The following is an 18,714-nucleotide window of genomic DNA, read 5'->3' on the forward strand; positions in this document are numbered from 1 at the left end:
ATATATATATATATATATATATATATATATATATGTAATAAAGAAACAACAACTATGTATGGTACTTGAAGGTTTCATGCCTAACGGCAATCATCAGCCGTGAAATACCCGGTATTTTATTGCTTAAAAATCTTAAAAAAAGTATATGTATATATATATATATTGCTCTATTTATACAAAATATTGAGCACTCTTATACGAACACGAGATATTATATTTGAAAATAATACAACTGGAAATAGCTATATATATATATATATATATATATATATATATATATATATATATATATATATATATATATATATATATATATATATATATATATATATATACAGCTGCGGACAAAACTACGTGAACGATTGCAAATAGTTTTTTTTAATGAAATTTTCAATGTCTTAAAATAAGTTTATAGTTTAATACTATATATGGTTGGATAGAGCGTTTTTTGCTCTATAAGACTGTGTAAAGTGTATTCTCTAATAATTTGTTTAAAATTAAACATATCTAAATGTTCAAAAAGCATCAAATATTTTGCGCGACAAAACCACGTGAACGATTTATAAAAGCGTCATTTTTGATGCAAATTATATTATATTCACATCGAAATCAGTGCTTTTAAAAATCTTTCATGTGGTTTTGGTATTCTAAGAACTTAAAATCATTTAAATTTCTCAAGATTATTCTGTTTAACATCAAAAAATTAAAAAAATTAAACTATAATGGTTCGTCAAACTGATTCAAAAATTGAAAGCTTGGTTTTGCGTTTGCGCAAAGAAGAAAAATGGTCCATTGGGCAAATTGCAGCTCATGTGAAGATGTCAAAAGGTGGAATACATAAAATTATACACCGAGAAAAGAGCAAAAAGATCGTTAAGAAAGGTGGTCGTCCACGTATTACGGATAAGCGGTAATATTCCTTTAATTTTATTTTTTTTAATATTTAATCTTAATAATATTAATGTTAATGTTAATTTTAATGTTTAACATTTTATTTTTTAGTACTGATCGAAAAATTGTGCGAAAATTTCTTGAGAATCCACATTTGACAGCCCCTGAAATTCGTCTGCAAACAGGCATGGAAAACGTAAGCACACGAACGATTCAAAGGCGTTTAAACGAAGGAGGTCTTTATGGGCGCAGACCTGCAAAGAAACCATTCCTTAAGCCCAGGCACGTCAAAGATCGCCTACAGTTCGCTAAAGATCACTTAAACTGGACGGTTGAAAATTGGAAAACAGTTTTGTGGTCGGATGAAAGTAAATTTAACATTTGCAGCGACGGTCGAGGTTATGTTAGGCGTCCAGTAGGTAAAAGATTTGCAAAAGAGTATACAATAGGAACTGTAAAATTTGGGGGTGGCAATATAATGGTTTGGGGGTGTTTCTCCTGGGCTGAAATTGGTCCGTTGTACCGTGTAAACGGTATAATGGACCAACTACAGTACAGGGAAATATTATCTAATCAAATGTTGCCACACGCTTTAGAAAAAATACCTCACAATTGGGTTTATCAACATGATAATGACCCTAAACATACAGCTTTGACTGTAAAAAATTGGCTCATAAATAATAGCATAACGGTTTTGAAGTGGCCTGCCCAATCTCCCGACTTAAATCCAATCGAAAATTTATGGATTGAAGTTGAGCGACGCTTCGGAGGTCGCAAATTTCAAAAACTGGATGAACTTTTTCGAGCCGTACAGTATGAATGGGAGGCATTACCAAAACAGTTACTAGAAACTCTTGTAGAATCTATGCCAAGACGGTGCAAGGCCGTTATCGATTCTAAAGGCTATGCAACTAAATATTAATGTTTGTTTTTTTTTAAAATCTCTTATTTGTTGATGTTAGTAAAATTATTCTTTTACGTTTGTATAATCGTTCATGTGGTTTTGTCGCGCAAAATATTTGATGCTTTTTGAACATTTAGATATGTTTAATTTTAAACAAATTATTAGAGAATACACTTTACACAGTCTTATAGAGCAAAAAACGCTCTATCCAACCATATATAGTATTAAACTATAAACTTATTTTAAGACATTGAAAATTTCATTAAAAAAAACTATTTGCAATCGTTCACGTAGTTTTGTCCGCAGCTGTATATATATATATATATATAGCACTAGATGCACCTTAAGGTGACAGTATATATTTTACTACTTTAAGGTGACTCTTCGAAAATTTTTAAAATTATGTCAAGTGAACAATCTCTAGAACTTCGCCAGGCATTACACAAGCATTATTTTAAATTGGTTTCGTACTTTTCCTTTTCTCGGAAAATATAATTGAAATATATAATTTTGCCGTCGCCTTAACGTTTTTTGTATATCTTTTAGTTGCCTTAAGGAAAAAATATTCCTGGATCGACCATATGGTGACAATAATTAGTCACCTTAAGTAACATTTCTAGAGCACATGTATTTCAATTCAATTGATTCAAATTACGATTAGGCCGAGTTTTTTAAGGATCTATACTTAATACCTATCACCCATCTGACATCGTTTCAAACAGGTTACTTAAAATTCAAATGAACAAGTAAATATTTCAGATTATTAGTTCACTTAAAAATAAATTTAACTAAAGATAAACACGATAATAAAACACTTAAAAAGTTAAAAAACGGCGAACTGTAGAAAACTTTCGGAAACGTCTTTATAGAAAAGTGAGAAGAATTTTTAATAAATAAAGGTACGAAGGATAGTAAATTATTAAAGTTAAATAAGCTGTTAAATGTACGAAAATAGTAAAAAAAAAAACTGTCTTTATGAACAGTTGTCAATTCCAAGCTCTGAAAATACTTTCTTCTGACTTATCTGTCTCAACCGACGAGTGTTCACGATTCGGGTTCTAACTTGCATGGGCTCCAAATGAAATTTCTCCGCAAATTTCTCCATTTCCTTTCGCCCTAAAATAAATGGGAGAATATTATGGCCCACATTTTCAGCCGATAAAACTAAATACTGGATGTTAAATTTTAGCATTATACTTATCAAAAAAAGGTTAGGAACTATTTAAAAAGGTTACATTTACAAAAGCGTTAAATACTTTGTTATACACTATATACTGTTTTTAGAGCACTAAAGTATATGCTTGCAAAATGCTTTGATTATTTTAACTTTTAGAAATAAATGTAAGGAACTATTTAAATGTTTACTATGTTTAACAAATAAAGTAAAATCAAATCATAAGATAGCAGGAGAAAACAGCCAAAATTAAAATTAGCTCAATTACCTGGGTACCCATGATTCTTTTCAAGGTGTATAGCAAATTCTCTTTCAAATGCAATCTTGCTAGTCTCATCCCATAATTTATATTTACATTTCTTTTCAACCGATTTTTCTAGATAGAATATGCTGTAAGTATTAAGATAAAACGTTTGGAAAATCCAATTTTTCTCACCTATACTGTTCCTGTTTAGAAGTTTGCACTTTGGTTTGAACATTGAACTCTATTTTATAAGATTATCATATATCTAATATCTTAAGAAGATGACACTTGCCTTTATTTCAATGTTTCATTCTGCCTGCGGCCATGCAATAATCAACTCAGTTTCTTGAAACTAATGATTTTTGGGTGAGTCATCTACAATAATCATTTACAATAATAAAAGCTCAAACTATCCAGGATTGAATTGATTGCCCATAGGTAAACCATGTGTTTTTTTTAAACAAATTAAAAAGTTTAGTATAAAGCAACATTTATGGATTTAGTTGTCTGTTAAGTAAGCTTTGACATCTATTTGACTTTTGCAAATCTGAAGCATATTATGGTTTGAAGAAAAGATCTAAAAACCTCCTAAGAAAGTTAGGCTAGTCAATGATGTTTTGAATTTAGAAAAACATACTCATACTGGGTGCACTTAAACCTTCATTTTTGATGGCCTTGCAAATTGAATGTAACAAAGAGGCTCATAAACATGACTTGCATCACTGTCTAACTTACCTTGGACTCAAATAAACACTGACAGTTAATAAATTCTTTCTAGTTTGAGTTAGTTACATTTAATATTTCAAATGCAAGTACAAAATATTAAACCTTTTAATAACAAAGGCAACAGACCTTTGGCTAACTGACATGATTGTTTTTGTGATCCTAATTCACCAGGTTCATCACTGTTCTCAGATATTTGATTATTTTCAACTAATAAATAGAAAACTTAATATATAATAGGAAAACGACAAAAAAAACAAAAAAAAAACAAAAAAACAATTAATACTTTTTTCAGGTTTATATGACTTATCATTAACATCATCCATAGATTCTTCATATTGATTTGCTACAAGATAAAAATAACATCATGTTTTAGAATTACTAAACTGCTTTTAAATTATTTTAAATTAAAAACCCCTTAAGTGCAGCATGTTTTTTCCTAAAATTGGCTTCAAGTGCTTAGATTAGAAAATAAAAATATTTCTGGAAGTATACATAATTTTAAAAAATTCAATAAAGCATAATAAACAACTTACAGTGTTTGTGAAAACTTTCACTATTAGTTTTACATTTTCCTAATAAATAAATTTAAAAAATGCTATTTTCAATGAAACACAACACTTTTTTTAAACTAATTTTAAAACCAAGTAACATAATCATTTTAAAGATGAAACTGTGGGAAGATAAGGTTGACCCTCAAACAAGCTAGGCTCAATGAGCAATAACTTCTTGTTGGCTTGTAAAACCTTCTAAGTATACTTTTAATGAGAAATTTTGAATGTAAATTTATGGACTTTGAATGAAATTTTATGAAAAAATTAAAACATGATGCAAAACTTCTGAAAATTGACTAATCAGAATGCATCTTTTGCATCAAAAAGAAAGTTTTTTTCACTCAAATTAGTTTATTTGCTCTATGAAAAATTTGTGATCTAGACATGGAAGGTTTTCTAAGTAAGTTGATTTTTTATCAAAATCAGAAAAATAGTAAAAAACAGTAAAAGTAGTCATGTTTTCTTACCTTTAAGTGTTCTTTTTGGATACACTTTTCTCTCTGTCACAACTGCTATAAAATAAATGGAAACAAAACTTTTTAAAGGCTGTTTAGAGCAGTTAAAGTAAGGGAGCAAGCAAATACAAACAAATAGCAGGCTGAATTTTCAGGAATTTCTTTTCTTAATGTTAAAACTTTTTCAAGAGAACTGGTGAGATTACTCTTTCTTAACTATGGTAAAAATAATTTCTATGTTTTATGGCAATCATTTTTTTCTCTCTTCATATTGTCTATTATAAAGAAGATTATTCAAGCAAATTAACATCTGAGCTAATTCTGTTACAATCTAAGAAACTGCAATAATCTTTAATTAGATGCACATAATATATATAGTATGCTTTTGATATTGATTACAAACAAAGGAAAATGCTGACCTTTCACTGGTATTAAAAGTTCTTCCACAATACATTTATTCTTTATTTCTCCTAAAGTAGAGGAGCTAGGGCTTGATGATTTAATATGGTCAACTTTGCCTGCTTCATGAATATTCATTAACATTTGGCCTGTTGTTTTTATTTGTAATGAACCAGGAGCAGCCTGGTAAACATTCTGATTAATTCTCTCTGAATGCCCAAAGTGGTTAAAGATTAAGGTTTTTTCCTTTTCAGATAATTCCAATTTTGCCAAAATTGTTGCAATACGATGGCGATTCTGAGTGGCATTGATGGCACCTTTTTTATCTAAGCGTATTAGTATCTCATTAATACAATGCCAGCCACTTGCATGGCTCAAGCTGTTTTGGGTACTTGCAAAAATGTATTGATTTTTATCAGGAATTCCAGCATTTCTTCTTACCTCTTTATTTGTTAGGTAGTGCATTGCTTTGATGCATTCTGGTGGAAAAAGAACAGGAACAAGGTGATCACCACCTTTCCCTGTTTGATATGTAATAAACATTTGCTCTGAATTGAATTCAACTGGTAGGTCTTGTTTATCAACCCATTCTCCTTTCATTGCCTCATTCCACTGATATAACTGGAGTCGAACTGGTTCACCACCACGCCTAGCACTAAATATAGTCAGACATGTGGCAGTAGCTGACCTGATGGTAGTAAATGAATTCAATGGATGTTCATAATCGTCAATTGAATTCATAATTTTATTACATTCCTCAATTAGTAACTGAACATCTCCCTCATTTGGCAGATTTATTGGCTTACGCAGGTTAGTATTTTTACGATAATTCAGATTGTAGTAGGCATCACCAAACAAATCATCTTCATACAACTTTAATACCTTTAAGAAATCAACCACTCTTTGAGATCTCAAATCCTCATTTTTTACCAAAAAATAACCAATTAAAAATTTTGCTGTTAATTTTAGTAAATTTAGTATGCTGATCTTTAAGCCATTTTTTTGTGATTTTTCTGAAAAATGGTCTGAATCTTCATTTGGTTTTTCTGATATAGAATTGATTGCTTCTCCTACTAGTGTGATTACTTCTCTACAATACATATCACCTGCATTATTTAAAATATCAGTTAATTTAACCTCTGTCTGTTTGTTAAAGATACTTCTAAAAGAAATGTATAATCTTGCTGTTAGTCGCATACGTGCACGCACTAATCTTCTGGTCTCTGATACTTTATCTTTCTTCCTTTTAAGTGCACTAAAAGATCTAGCACCAATCATTAAAATTATTTCATCAGATTTAATGTAATTCCCAATATCATCTAGCTGCAATGTACTGAGAAGATTTATGAAATCACTTGGATACTTCTCGATATGTTTGCTTAAAGATATAGAAACCATTGGCAGCATAAGATTTGATGCTTGACACACAAGTTGGTGCCGAGCTTTATATTTTCTTGAATAGAAACCCTTGCAGCCAGAACACATGAGAGGTAGTTCGTTATCTTGAGTGGTTGACTTTCTTTCTCTGATAAAGCATGTTTTACCTGATTTTACAAGTGACATATTATGATTTCTATTAGCCTCTTTTCTGAACAGCTCTATTTTCCAATTCTGATCTTTGACATTCATACTTAGCAGAGGTGTTACAGAAGCTTCAGTAGAATGCTTTGAAAGTATGTGACGCTTCAATCGAGTCTGAGGAACTTTGCAGAACAAGCAAAGCCGTGAAGGCTTTTTGTATTTTTGTTTACTTTCATTAATGACTATATTTTCATGTGACACTGAACCGCCAATTCTAAAATCAACTGATCTAGAAATGTCTATGTCAATTTCATCATCTGTTTCAATGATGTCTAAATGCCTTTCTGTCATAATGCCAGAATCATTAAGTGGAGTAATCAGATTTTCTATTGCGGCATCATTAAAACCATCATCAGACAATTCTTCATTCTGAGGTTTTTGTGGCACAGAAGCTATATTTACTACATATGAAGAATGAGCACCAGTCATGTTTGAATTAATAACTAGAGGATTAGGATTTTCTATTGAGTCAGATCCCAAGCTTCCAATGGTAGGAAAGGACAATTCCATTAAGCCTGGTAAGAAAGCCATATTTTTTGTGTTTGCAATAGGTGATGAGCTTAGATATACATTTTCACCTTCAAGCTTGTCATCTTTTAAACCATCTTTAACATTAGAGGACTTGAGAATGGCATTGACAGTTGAATGATAATAATATTCTATCTCTGAGTCTGAGTCATTGAAGACAGGAGCTTCACATAAAGTTTCTGTACTATTCTTAACTTCTGCACAATTTCTAAACATTTTTTTTATACTTCTGTACTATTTCTTTTATTATACTTCTGTACTATTTCTTTTATTATACTTCTATACTATTTCTAAACAAAAATAAAATTTGATAGAAAAATTTTAAGAAAGCCTGCTAATGCAATCCAGGCAACTCAAGCTATAGTTTTGTGTTTCTTTTGTATATACCATGTAAAACACAACAATTTTCTTAAGAAACTTAAGAGAATTTTGGCCTACCTTTAACAGGTAAGCTAAGAAAACTTATCCTTAACAATATGAATATATAAGTATATGAAAAACACATATTATTGTTTGATAAAGTGCTTTTCTCAATGAACTATTAAATAACTAAACCAAAAAAAAAAAAAAAACTGGAATATTTGTTACTAGATTGCTAAGTGCACTTATTCTGCAAAACTTTAAGTTATATCTTAATTGCATACAGTCTAATTTTCATCAAAAATGACTAAAAATTAGCCAAGAGGAAATGTTGTATTATAGTTCTAAGATAACCCATTTAATAAAGCCATTCAGCAGATTTCTGAACTAACTTACTGTACTGACTTTATAACTTAGTTTTCATTGAGTAGACTTTAAACTTAAACACAAAAAGATAATTCAGGAAACTTTACCAAAAGTTGATGAAGGATGATTTAACATGAAAGATATTACAATTATGGAACTTGTAAAAAGTTAAATAAAAACAAACTATGTTTTGCCAAGGCATTTCTTTTGTTGAATCACCATAGTCATATCTGAAAACACATTTTTTAAATTTATGTCTTTACTAAACTTTTGCTCACTTTTAAATTTAACAAAAAGGAATTAAAACATATACCTGATCTCAGTCTCTATGCTAATAATATTTGTAGCAAAAAGACAAAGGTGGGTTTCATTAGAAACTGTCTTTTCATGTTTCGCATTAGCATGGATAGATGGTGAGTCATTTACTATACACCCCAGATATTTTGTGTGTGGCATCAATTCTAAAAGTCATACACACACAAAAAAGAAAGTATTATCTTTAAGGCCTAGCAAAATTCTTATTTCCATAAACAAGAAACACAAAAACTGTGTAAAAAGATTTTAAAAGTGTAAAATGGTGCACAAATATGAATTTCAGATACATGCATACATTCAATAATACTAAGTTATATCAGTTATAAAGAAGTTATAGAACATGTAAAAAAATAAAACGGTTTTCATTTAATGCCTACCAAATGGATTTGCCATAAATTTTTTTTATCCCATCATAGATAAAACAACCCAATTCATCTTTTTCATACTGTTGGTATCTTAATTCTGCTTCAAAATTAGAAATAGTTTCATCTATTCAACAAAAGGAATATACATTGATGAAATCTTTAACAAAAATAAGTCAAGATTTGTAAATAATGTGATAATTGTGAATAACAATATAACATAGATACAAACAATTAAATCTTTTTTTTGAATTAGATGTGTATAAACCCCTTTAAGCATTATTTTACTAGACTAGCAAAATAGAAATCTAATTACCTCTGTATTCTAAAATAAAGTCACCTTTCTGAAACTCAGCTGATGCAAATATTCCAAATCCTATCCTATTTAAATCCTAAAGAATTTAAAAGAACACATAATTTTAAATAATAAATTTTAAATATAACCTTTTTGTGAGAAAATGTAGTTAGGTGTTTCTCAAACAAACTTTTTTAATGAAAAAATCTCACCTTAAGGAAATCACATTTTATACCCTAAATACTGCATATTAAAAATCCAGGGTTCAGAAATAAGTACCTCTAGGTGACACATTGTTTTGTTTAGAGGTAAAAGGGAATATACTCAAATGTCATTTCAATGATTTACAAAGATATCTAACAATGAATAATAATATTTTATATCTTTTCTATTGCATATTATGACTGTTTGCAAAGAGTATATGTCTTATCATTTTGACTAAAGATATTTCAGGGAACATGTGGGAATATCAGTTTGAAGATTTATGAAAGTATATAATTATAAATATCAATTTTCTCCTTAAGGCAACATCAATTTAGATCTTATCTATTGGATATTATCACAACATAGTAAAAGTTGTAGAAAAAAGTGCCTTATGGGGACACATCATTTTAACTAGATATTCAGAAAACATTGTTGGATATTATTTTAAATTTAAAAACAATATAAAAAATAGTTTTTTTATTCTTGAGGCAACATCATTTATATCTTATCTACTGCATGTTAAGACAACTTGGCTCAAGTTTAAAAAATAAATGCCTTAAGGTGACAAATCGTTGTCACCTTAAAGCACTTGTTTTTTGTAAGTGCCTAGAGATGACAAAATGATTTGTCACCTTAAGGCACTTATAGAATATACACAAATACCATAATTCTTAACTTCTGCACTTAAGGTGACACCTAATTAGACAACATTGGAATTAAATGGTACAAACTTTGACAAGAAACATTTATCTTAAAAAATCATAAGAAATCTTAAGATCTTACTTTGATCATATATATTGATCTTTAATTTTTAAAATCCTTCTTGATCTTTCTTTTAGACAATAAAATGCTTTGCTTGTTCTTTAGGCTGACATCTATTTCATTTTTATGAAATCAAAACAATATTAGTTTTTTTAGGTGACAGAAAGATTTTAAAAAATAAGTTTTTATAAAAGTAGCTGTTTGAATTTTAAATTGAAAAGAATAAAAATAAAATAAAACTCACTTAACATGTTTACTTGCTTTCTTCTTGGTGAGTTGAATTAGATTTTGTATTTATATACGGCGGAACAAGCTTTGCAAAATCTCGCGGTCGCTTAAAGAAATTTGCGTGTTTTTAAATTTGTATATCTTTTTCTAAGACAACCTGCTTTTCAGACTTTGATCAAAAATTATTAGTATAAAACTTTTCCAGAAAATTGAGTACCAAGTGAATTAAAGAAACCATAAAAGGTTAGATATATTCGCAGCAAAACCCTGAAAAGAGCTTCAGAAATAAAATGACTACCTAACGTAGCTTTTATTTGCATCGAAAAAAAATGGAATATATACGTCCTCGTTTTTACTTTTCTCATAACTTGTAAAAAATACAGTGATTTAGCGTGAAACTTTATACAAAGGTTCTCAATATCCATACCTTTAAGAATAGGAAAATGTTTCTGTGTTGTTTAACAAATTAAACTCACAAACTGGTAAAGAAACGTTAAGGCGACTGAAAATTGTCACCTTAAGACAATTGTCGCCGCAAGGTGGACATTTTTAGCATAAAATGTCACCATAAGGTAGATCCAGGAATATATATATATATATATATATATATATATATATATATATATATATATATATATATATATATATATATATATATATATATATATATATATCATGGCCTTCTTTATAGAAGGCCTCGACACCGTGCGCGATTTTTTTTGACTGAAGGCCGGTTTTTAAAAACTTCTTAAAAACGCAAATTTTGTTTGGATAAAGGTGTAAAATATTGATTGCTATTTTTCAGAAATATTTAAAGTTATTCTTCAAGTGAATTTAAATTAAATAATTTAGAATGCCTTTAAAATGCTGTGTTCCAAAATGTTCCTCAAATTATAAGTCTTCAGGTTGTAATGTATCTGTATATAAATTCCCTCGTGAAGAATCTGAAAAAAATAAATGGTTTATTAGTATCCCTCGTTTAAATTGGACCGTTACAAAATTCACTGCTGTTTGTAAATTGCATTGGCCAGATGAAGCGGAGTTTACATTATGTCGTGGTAAATTGAGACCGATTCATGCTCCATCAGTGTTTCCAAATATCTCTAAAAGTTGTCTCTCCTCTCCACCACCAAAAATGAGAAAGACTTTATCTTCTTCTTCAAAAAGAGGTATCAAAAAAGATGAATTAGAAGAATATAAAATAATTGATAATTTAAACTTTGGAGAAATCGAAAAATACTTATCTAATGATAATGATTTGATTACATACAAGCAAAACAATTCAATTTTCATCCAATCTAAAGTATTCAATTGTGGAGTTCCACTATTTTTGCTGATAATTAATCAAAGTTTGTTGTTCGAAGCGTTTCATTTTGGTTCAAAATGTACTATTAAACCTCTGTCAAATAACAAAATCACTTCTCTTTGTACAAAGTCATCTTTAAACGAAGCCCTTAGATATCTGAAAATTAAGGATAAGGATCATAAAATTCAAATAATTCTTGAGCATCTAAATGTAATGGGAGATCATTCTGTGGGTTGTGCTGTCTATTCTGCTGATATAATAACGAGAGCTTTTGAATATTTTGCAACAAGTCGTTCCACCTACCATCGATTATGTTATGATTATCAGTTGCCAAGTATTCGAACTTTGACGCGCATAACTTCAAAAATAAACTCTCAGGATGATTTAACTTTTTTAAGTTCTGTGTTATCGAACTTAGATGAAAAAAAAAGAAATTGTGTTTTATTGATAGATGAAGTTTATGTAAAAACAGCATTATTATATCAAAGTGGAAATATTTTTGGAAATGCTGTTAATGATCCAGAGAAATTAGCTACTACTGTACTTTCATTTATGGTCAAAAGTCTTTATGGTGGACCTGAATTTTTAGCAAGAGTTTTACCAGTTAGTAATCTGACTTCAGATTTCCAACTAGAACAATGCAAATTAATTGTAGACACCATAGAAACCTCTACGTGTAATGGTAAAGTAATTGCAATTATTACAGATGGAAATAAAGTTAACCAAAGCTTCTTTTCTAAATTCAAAACAGTAGAGGGAAAACCTTGGTTATGTCAAAATGGTTCTTATATTTTATATGACTATGTTCATCTTTTGAAGTGCATAAGAAACAATTGGCTAACAGAAAAACTAGGTCAGTTGCAGTTTATTCATAATGAAATAACTCACATTGCAAATTGGAGAGATTTAATTAACTTATATACACTTGAAAAAAACCAGTTAATAAAGTTATCCAAATTGACTGAAACATCAATAAATCCTAAACCAATAGAACGACAAAAAGTAAGCACTTGTTTACAAATATTTAGTGAAGAGACAGTTGCAGCTCTAAAAACTCATCCTAAAATAGAACAAGAAAGTGTCAAGGGTACTGTTATTTTTTTGGAGTTAATTATAGAATTTTGGAAAATAGTGAATGTTAAATGTCCAGGTGCCAATGCTAGATTTAGGGATGAGTCGCGTAATGTAATCAGATCTTCAGATGACATTAATTTAAAAAAGTTGCTCGCTATTGCAACAATGGCTGAAAATATGAAACCAACATCTGGTAAACGTGTTCGCCAGCTTACGAGAGATACAAGCAATGCTCTTTCACATACTTGTCGTGGCCTAGTTGATTTGTCTTGTCATCTTTTATCAAGTGGAAATGAATATGTTATTTTAGGTTGGTTTTCTAGTGATCCAATTGAAAAATGTTTTTGAAAACTAAGGCAAGGCTCTGGTGGTACTTACTTTATAACAGCTAAATCAGTTATTGAAAAAGTACGTATTCAACATGCTAAGCTGGTGCTACAACTGAATATTGATGTAGAAGGAAATGATGGCCATGACTGTCTTTTATGTCTTGAAGATTTAAATGATAGGGAAATTGATATAATTTACAATTTAGCAGATCTAGAAGATACTATAAATATAGACATTTTATATGCTATTGTCTTTATTGCTGGTTATGTTCAAAAGTGTTCTACTGAAGAAAATGATGAAGATACAACTACATATTATGAAAAATATGGAACTTATTTGAATACTTTAAATAGAGGAGGATTAACTATTCCATCAGATACTCTATCTCAGTGGTCCTTATTTTGCTACATATTTTTTACTTTATTAGATAAAAGAGTTTGCAGAACATTTCTTATACGACAGTTTGCATTTATTGCAGAGTTGTACCGTTTTTCTATTGCAAAGAAACAATGCCAAACATTAGCAAACATTTTTTTAAAGAACTTTGCATTACTTCACACTCCCAAAAGTAATAAAGAAACCAAACTAAAAGAAATCAAGCTTATGTAAAAAATTTTTTTCATGTTTAGTAAAAAAATAATTTGGTTTTTTATTGGTGTATTTTTCTCATTACTTATTATTTCTTATATATTATATATATAAAATTTTGATTTAAAATGTTTTTATTCATTTTAATAAATAATTTAAGCTTATAAAAAAGTTGTTAATTTAACGTCAAAAAAATAATTTTATAATAATGCATCAAAAAAATGCAAGTAGAATGTTCACTAATTATATATTTAGTCTTAGCAAAGCTATACAACATTTTTCTATTTTACTAAACCGCGATATTTTTTTTTAAATCGGCCTTCAGTCAAAAAAAATCGCGCACGGTGTCGAGGCCTTCTATAAAGAAGGCCATGATAGCCTTCTATAAAGAAGGCCATATATATATATATATATATATATATATATATATATATATATATATATATATATATATATATATATATATATATCAATGCATTGTAATATATATTTCAACAATTTATAAATCGTTGAACTTTGCGACAAATAATCAACTTATTTCTTACAGAAAGACCTCGTGCAACAACTAAACAATTTTCATAGAATCTTTTAATTCGCGCTTTTTTTTTACAAATAATTTTATGATGTCATATTATTATGTGATGACATTTCCAACCAACATAACGGAAAACATAACGGTTAAACATAACACCTTACATTTATATACAAATATACAAATAACTGTGGCCAACTTAACGCTTTAGACATATTTATTACTTATATAACGGTAAACATAGCGCCAAACTTTTCATTTACCGTTATGTAACCGTCATGTTAGCGTTTTATTTTTTGCTGTGTATTAATGAATTGTTAATGAAATTCAAAGGTCGATTTATTCAATTATTAGCCTCCAAAAGAGCTCGTTTTGGCATAGAACTTTATAAACTTTGCGAATCTACACCAGGTTAGGGGACGTCCATAAAGTACGAACGCAGTAAAACCAATGCTTTTGGACCCCCCTCCCCCTTGTACGCACTTGTACGCTTTTAACACCCCCTCCTCCTCTGCGTACGTACGCGTTATTTATTAAAAAGTATGACCTCCCCCCCCCCCCCCCCCAAAAAAAAAAAAGTTTTCAAATCATTAAATACAAAAAAGATCAATTTAGCTATTTATATTTCCATAAATGGTGACTTAAATAAATTGAAAATGTTATGGAAAACAGGCATGAACTCTGCTTCTAATCTTTCATTAGTAACCTCCTTACTGACTTCTTCACTTTCACTTAAATCACTCTGCATATCAATCTTTATTTTTTGTTTTTTATGTGCTTTCTTGTGCCGTTTAATTGCTGCCTCGCTCGGCCAGTATTTATTGCATTTGTCGCAAATTCCGTTTAAAAGCTTTTTTTCCAATGAAGGACAATACAGATCAAATGGTATAATTTCGTACTTTAAGCCTTCTGTAGGTATATCTTGTAGCAAAAGCCTATGCGTCAGAGGTGCAAAGTTTGAATGGTTTGATATGTTTTTAAAATATCGAGACGGTTCCATCGCTTTGTAACCATTCTCGCAGTACTCCTAGATGGCCGGAAATGGAATGAAACGTTGGGGGATGGTATTCAGCCAATTTGTTTCAAACGATGAACAACATAACTTGTCCTGGCATTTCACAGTTTGTAGACAGTATCGCAATTGCTGGCAATGTTTCTCTGCACAAACAGGATCAGGATTCGGCGGTTTATATGCTTTTCCAACTGGTACTGCCCGGCAGTTAACAAGGTAACCGTCGATGAAGGTTTTCTCCCAAACTTGGGATAAAACGTCAGCCGCTTTTTGGAAATTTTCTACCTCCAGTTCTTGGTTGATTGTCTTCCCAGAAGAATCAAGGTGATCGCCAAAATAATCATGGGGAAGAACTATTCCAGCCAAATCACGAGAAAGAGGTGCCATTCTTCTTTCAATGGGGTTGAAGGCTGAAAGCCCAGCTGCATTCACACCGTGAAGCAAGACATCTAAATCCAGCAAGCGGAAGAGATCAACAGCAGCTGCTAACGTTTTAGGGAAGCGTGGTGCCTCATCTTGAGCTCCATCAGTCTCCATTAACATAATTGGTTTACGTCTAACCATCTTGGTTTCAAAAAGCTCCCTAACATCAAAAGCATGTGTAAAAGCATTCGATGTATCGTGTTTCCCACTTCTTATGCGTATGAAAGTGTCTCCACTGTAGGATACAACTCCATTATTGTTAACTTCGCATATGCCATACACCGATGGGATTAACTTGTGCTGTGGGCCAACGACAAAGTCATGATCCATAAGTTTGACCTTGTATTCCATATGCATCAGCAACAGCACTTGAAGTCTTGCAGCAGTAAGACCCAACGGTACCCTGGCTTTATCATCATTGGACATGAAAAGCACAGCTTTTGGTCCAAACAATTTGCAAACTTCAAACATGTCATCAATAAAAGATTTGGCAAACATTCTACCATCATTTCCTTTTCGCAGTGAATTTTCTGGACTTAGTAGCTTCACAGGAACTGTTTTTACATGCTTTTTTCCTTCATGAGTGTTTTCACGTCGTGGTAAAAGATGAAGGTACAAACCACTTCTACTCAAGTTGAAGCCTATTTTCGTCAGCTCTTTCTGAAGATCATTCAAAGTGGAGACACTACGAAGACATTCTGTTCTTCGACGCTCATCTGCTGCTGATGAATTTTGCACAATTTTTATGATTGTTGATAAAAGTTCTGGTTGATCAATTTCGAGCCGTGGTCGTCCGGGATGGTTTCGCATAAACTGTTTCAAAGCACTTGATACTTCAGGGTTGTTTTGACAAACTGTTTCGATGCCCTTTTTAAGTTTTTGCCTCCGTTTTCTTTGTCGTGCCGATTCACGAATCAATCTGAAAACAAAATATTACATAAATCTTTGATTCCGTTATAAAACCTTCTATACTTAAGGTTTCCTGGATTCTGCAAACTTTGTAAATCCTCAATTAGAAGTTCCTATTGACAATTTGAAAAACAAAATTTTGAAAGTTACTGCCTGCTTAGAAGTTTGGTTTTTATGGCCAAGACGTCTGTCTATACTTCTTAGCTCTATTCGATATATCTCTTAACATTTACCTGTCCAAGTTTGTTTTTTCTTTTCTTATGCTTTCTTTCACATTGTCTAATTGTTTCCTCGTTACAGTAGACAAACCAGAATCGCGTAAGATTATCAAGGATGAAAGCTGTGATTCAAGATCTGAGATTTTCTTCCGACTTTTAACTTGCGCCGGATTTGCTCTTTCCTTCTCGTTTGATGTTAAATCTAAATTAGGAAATACCCAAAAATAAACTATTATAAATTCTTGACAGTTATAGAGATGGGATGTAGAGAAAATGGTCAAGTTGTCCAATTATGATGAATAAAACTATGCAATTGCAATATAGTCGTACAATGTAGTTTAATTACCAATTCGGTTGAATTCAATATATAGAAAATCACGAGAGAAAAAGTTTATAAACTATTACAAAAAATGGCTTACTAAGTTCAATCCTTTCAGGTTCTGCCGTAGTTGCGTTCGGAAAACTTTGTATTTTATTTGACAAAGACGGCACTGGATGGATATCTTTTTTCTTTTTGCTAGGCGGTGATAAAGCATTTCCTCAGAATGACATGATTGATCCTTTTGACTTTTTTGCTTTCACTTTTAATTCGTTTACTTTTTTTTCATACAAAGACTGATCATATTTTACTATTTTCCACAACTCCTGTGCGTGGTGATCCTGCTTTTGTTTTTCAAGTGTTGAATATGCTTTCTTATATAACTCAAGGAGTTGAAGATACTTTTTCTCGTTCCCAACAAATTCGTTCGACATCTTGGGAGTAAGCAGTTTTTTTTTTGTTGCAATGTTTTCAATTATTCGATTAGAAAGATAAAAGTTTTTGTTTATTTGGAAATAAACGATTTCATCATAAGATTCAGTGTCGTTAAAGCGAAGATTGTAAAAAAATAACCTGACTCAAATTAATTGCAGTTACATTTCGCAATGAAAGGTGTTGGTCTCTATTAGCATTAAAATTGTTGTTTTTAAAAATATTTGTTTTTTATAATAAGAAAAAATACATTTAAACTTTAATAATAATTTGAAGTAGTACATTGTTAATAAAAAGTTAATAATAAAATATTAATTTAAAATAATAAAAAATTAACTTGTTGTAACGCTTTAATTGAAAAGATAAAAACCAGGTTGCGTAATTTAAAAAAAAGATTTTTTACATTCGAAAAGTTCGTTGCTTTTTATGCAGATCAAGTTTTAAAAATAATTCCTGAGAAAGATAGTCAAACCGCGTACGTACTCGCTGTCTTGAACACTCCCCCTCCCCTTGTACGCATTTGTACGTTTTTTGGTAACCCCCTCCCCCCATACCTGCGTACGTACTTTATGGATGCCCCCTTATTGCATTTGTTTCAAAATTTATGTTGGCAAGGATAAAATCCAGGAAAGTGTTATACCAGCTACTGAGGGTGTAGTCGTGGAAGTGGCACAGCCTATTTTAAAAAAAGGTTACACGTTGTATAATGATAACTTTCATTCATCACCACATTTATTTCTTACCTTACTAAAAAATGATACGAATGCTGTTGGAGCTGTTCGGAAAAACAGGAAGAATATGCCAAAGGTGTTTTCAATGAAGTTAAAAAAAGGAGAAATCAAAACTTTATCCAGTCACGGTTTATTGGTTTTGAAATGGAGAGATAAAAAAGACATAAAACCGGCATCTGTGCTCGAGTATGATAAAGGCATGGGAGGCGTTGATAAACAAGACCAGTTGCCACCGTGCTTCCCATCTATGAGAAAATATTTTTTTTATCTAATAGATATGACCTTTTATAACGCTCATGTTTTATATTATAAAATCAACTGTACAACCAAGAATGAAGAATTGCTGGAGCAATTGCAATTGCCAAATTATAAACGTCGTAGACATTCTTCAAGTAGCGATACACCATTTCGTTTGGCAGCGAAAAATTGGGCACACTTTCCTGAGAACATTCCGTCAACTAAGTTCAAGCAACACCCTGAAAAAAGGTGCCGTGT

The 18,714-nt window shown here is 30.7% G+C and overlaps 2 protein-coding genes and 2 pseudogenes across 6 annotated transcripts; 1 reads left to right on the plus strand and 3 right to left on the minus strand.

Moving 5' to 3' along the window:
* Positions 1–2,548: 2,548 nt before the first annotated feature.
* LOC149889155 (uncharacterized) lies at positions 2,549–8,357 on the minus strand. 3 transcript variants are annotated; one of them, XM_090086733.1, is made up of 7 exons: positions 5,365–8,357; positions 4,958–5,002; positions 4,473–4,511; positions 4,223–4,282; positions 4,066–4,146; positions 3,238–3,345; positions 2,549–2,911 (listed from the first exon to the last, which is right to left on the minus strand). In XM_090086733.1, exons 1-7 carry the CDS (start codon positions 7,667–7,669, stop codon positions 2,769–2,771), a joined length of 2,781 nt encoding a protein of 926 aa, XP_089942859.1. In that variant the 5' UTR covers positions 7,670–8,357; the 3' UTR covers positions 2,549–2,768. The 3 variants fall into 3 exon arrangements, with proteins under 3 accessions (XP_089942859.1, XP_089942860.1, XP_089942861.1); XM_090086734.1 differs by lacking the exon at positions 4,473–4,511; XM_090086735.1 differs by lacking the exons at positions 2,549–2,911; positions 3,238–3,345 and adding an exon at positions 3,506–3,588.
* Positions 8,358–8,363: 6 nt separating this feature from the next.
* LOC149889156 (uncharacterized) lies at positions 8,364–10,926 on the minus strand. 3 transcript variants are annotated; one of them, XM_090086736.1, is made up of 6 exons: positions 10,362–10,639; positions 10,139–10,230; positions 9,173–9,248; positions 8,872–8,983; positions 8,493–8,640; positions 8,364–8,409 (listed from the first exon to the last, which is right to left on the minus strand). In XM_090086736.1, coding segments are annotated over exons 2-5 (198 nt in total). In that variant the 5' UTR covers positions 10,148–10,230; positions 10,362–10,639; the 3' UTR covers positions 8,364–8,409; positions 8,493–8,639. The 3 variants fall into 3 exon arrangements, with proteins under 3 accessions (XP_089942862.1, XP_089942864.1, XP_089942863.1); XM_090086738.1 differs by lacking the exon at positions 8,364–8,409 and having other exon boundaries at positions 8,502–8,640; positions 8,872–8,956; positions 10,362–10,926; XM_090086737.1 differs by lacking the exon at positions 8,364–8,409 and having other exon boundaries at positions 8,502–8,640; positions 8,872–8,959; positions 10,362–10,924.
* Positions 10,927–11,040: 114 nt separating this feature from the next.
* On the plus strand, positions 11,041–13,706 carry LOC149889157 (uncharacterized; annotated as a pseudogene).
* Positions 13,707–14,794: 1,088 nt separating this feature from the next.
* Positions 14,795–17,576, minus strand: LOC149889158 (uncharacterized; annotated as a pseudogene).
* Between the last annotated feature and the right edge of the window lie 1,138 nt (positions 17,577–18,714).

This window comes from Hydra viridissima, unplaced genomic scaffold, assembly GCF_058129835.1.
Source record: "Hydra viridissima isolate aposymbiotic clone 2 unplaced genomic scaffold, HvirCarnegie_v1 scaffold_5, whole genome shotgun sequence".
Classification (NCBI taxonomy): Eukaryota; Metazoa; Cnidaria; class Hydrozoa; order Anthoathecata; family Hydridae; genus Hydra; species Hydra viridissima.

Excerpts from the sequence above, each read along its gene's own strand:
- LOC149889155 (XM_090086733.1), bottom strand. The coding sequence starts at position 7,669 with ATGTTTAGAAATTGTGCAGAAGTTAAGAATAGTACAGAAACTTTATGT. Across the intron at positions 4,512-4,957 it reads TCCAAAAAGAACACTTAAAG|GAAAATGTAAAACTAATAGT; the intron begins GTAAGAAAACAT and ends TTTATTTATTAG. Across the intron at positions 4,283-4,472 it reads TGAAAGTTTTCACAAACACT|CAAATCAATATGAAGAATCT; the intron begins GTAAGTTGTTTA and ends TTTATCTTGTAG.
- LOC149889156 (XM_090086736.1), bottom strand. Across the intron at positions 8,984-9,172 it reads CTTTATTTTAGAATACAGAG|ATGAAACTATTTCTAATTTT; the intron begins GTAATTAGATTT and ends TTTGTTGAATAG.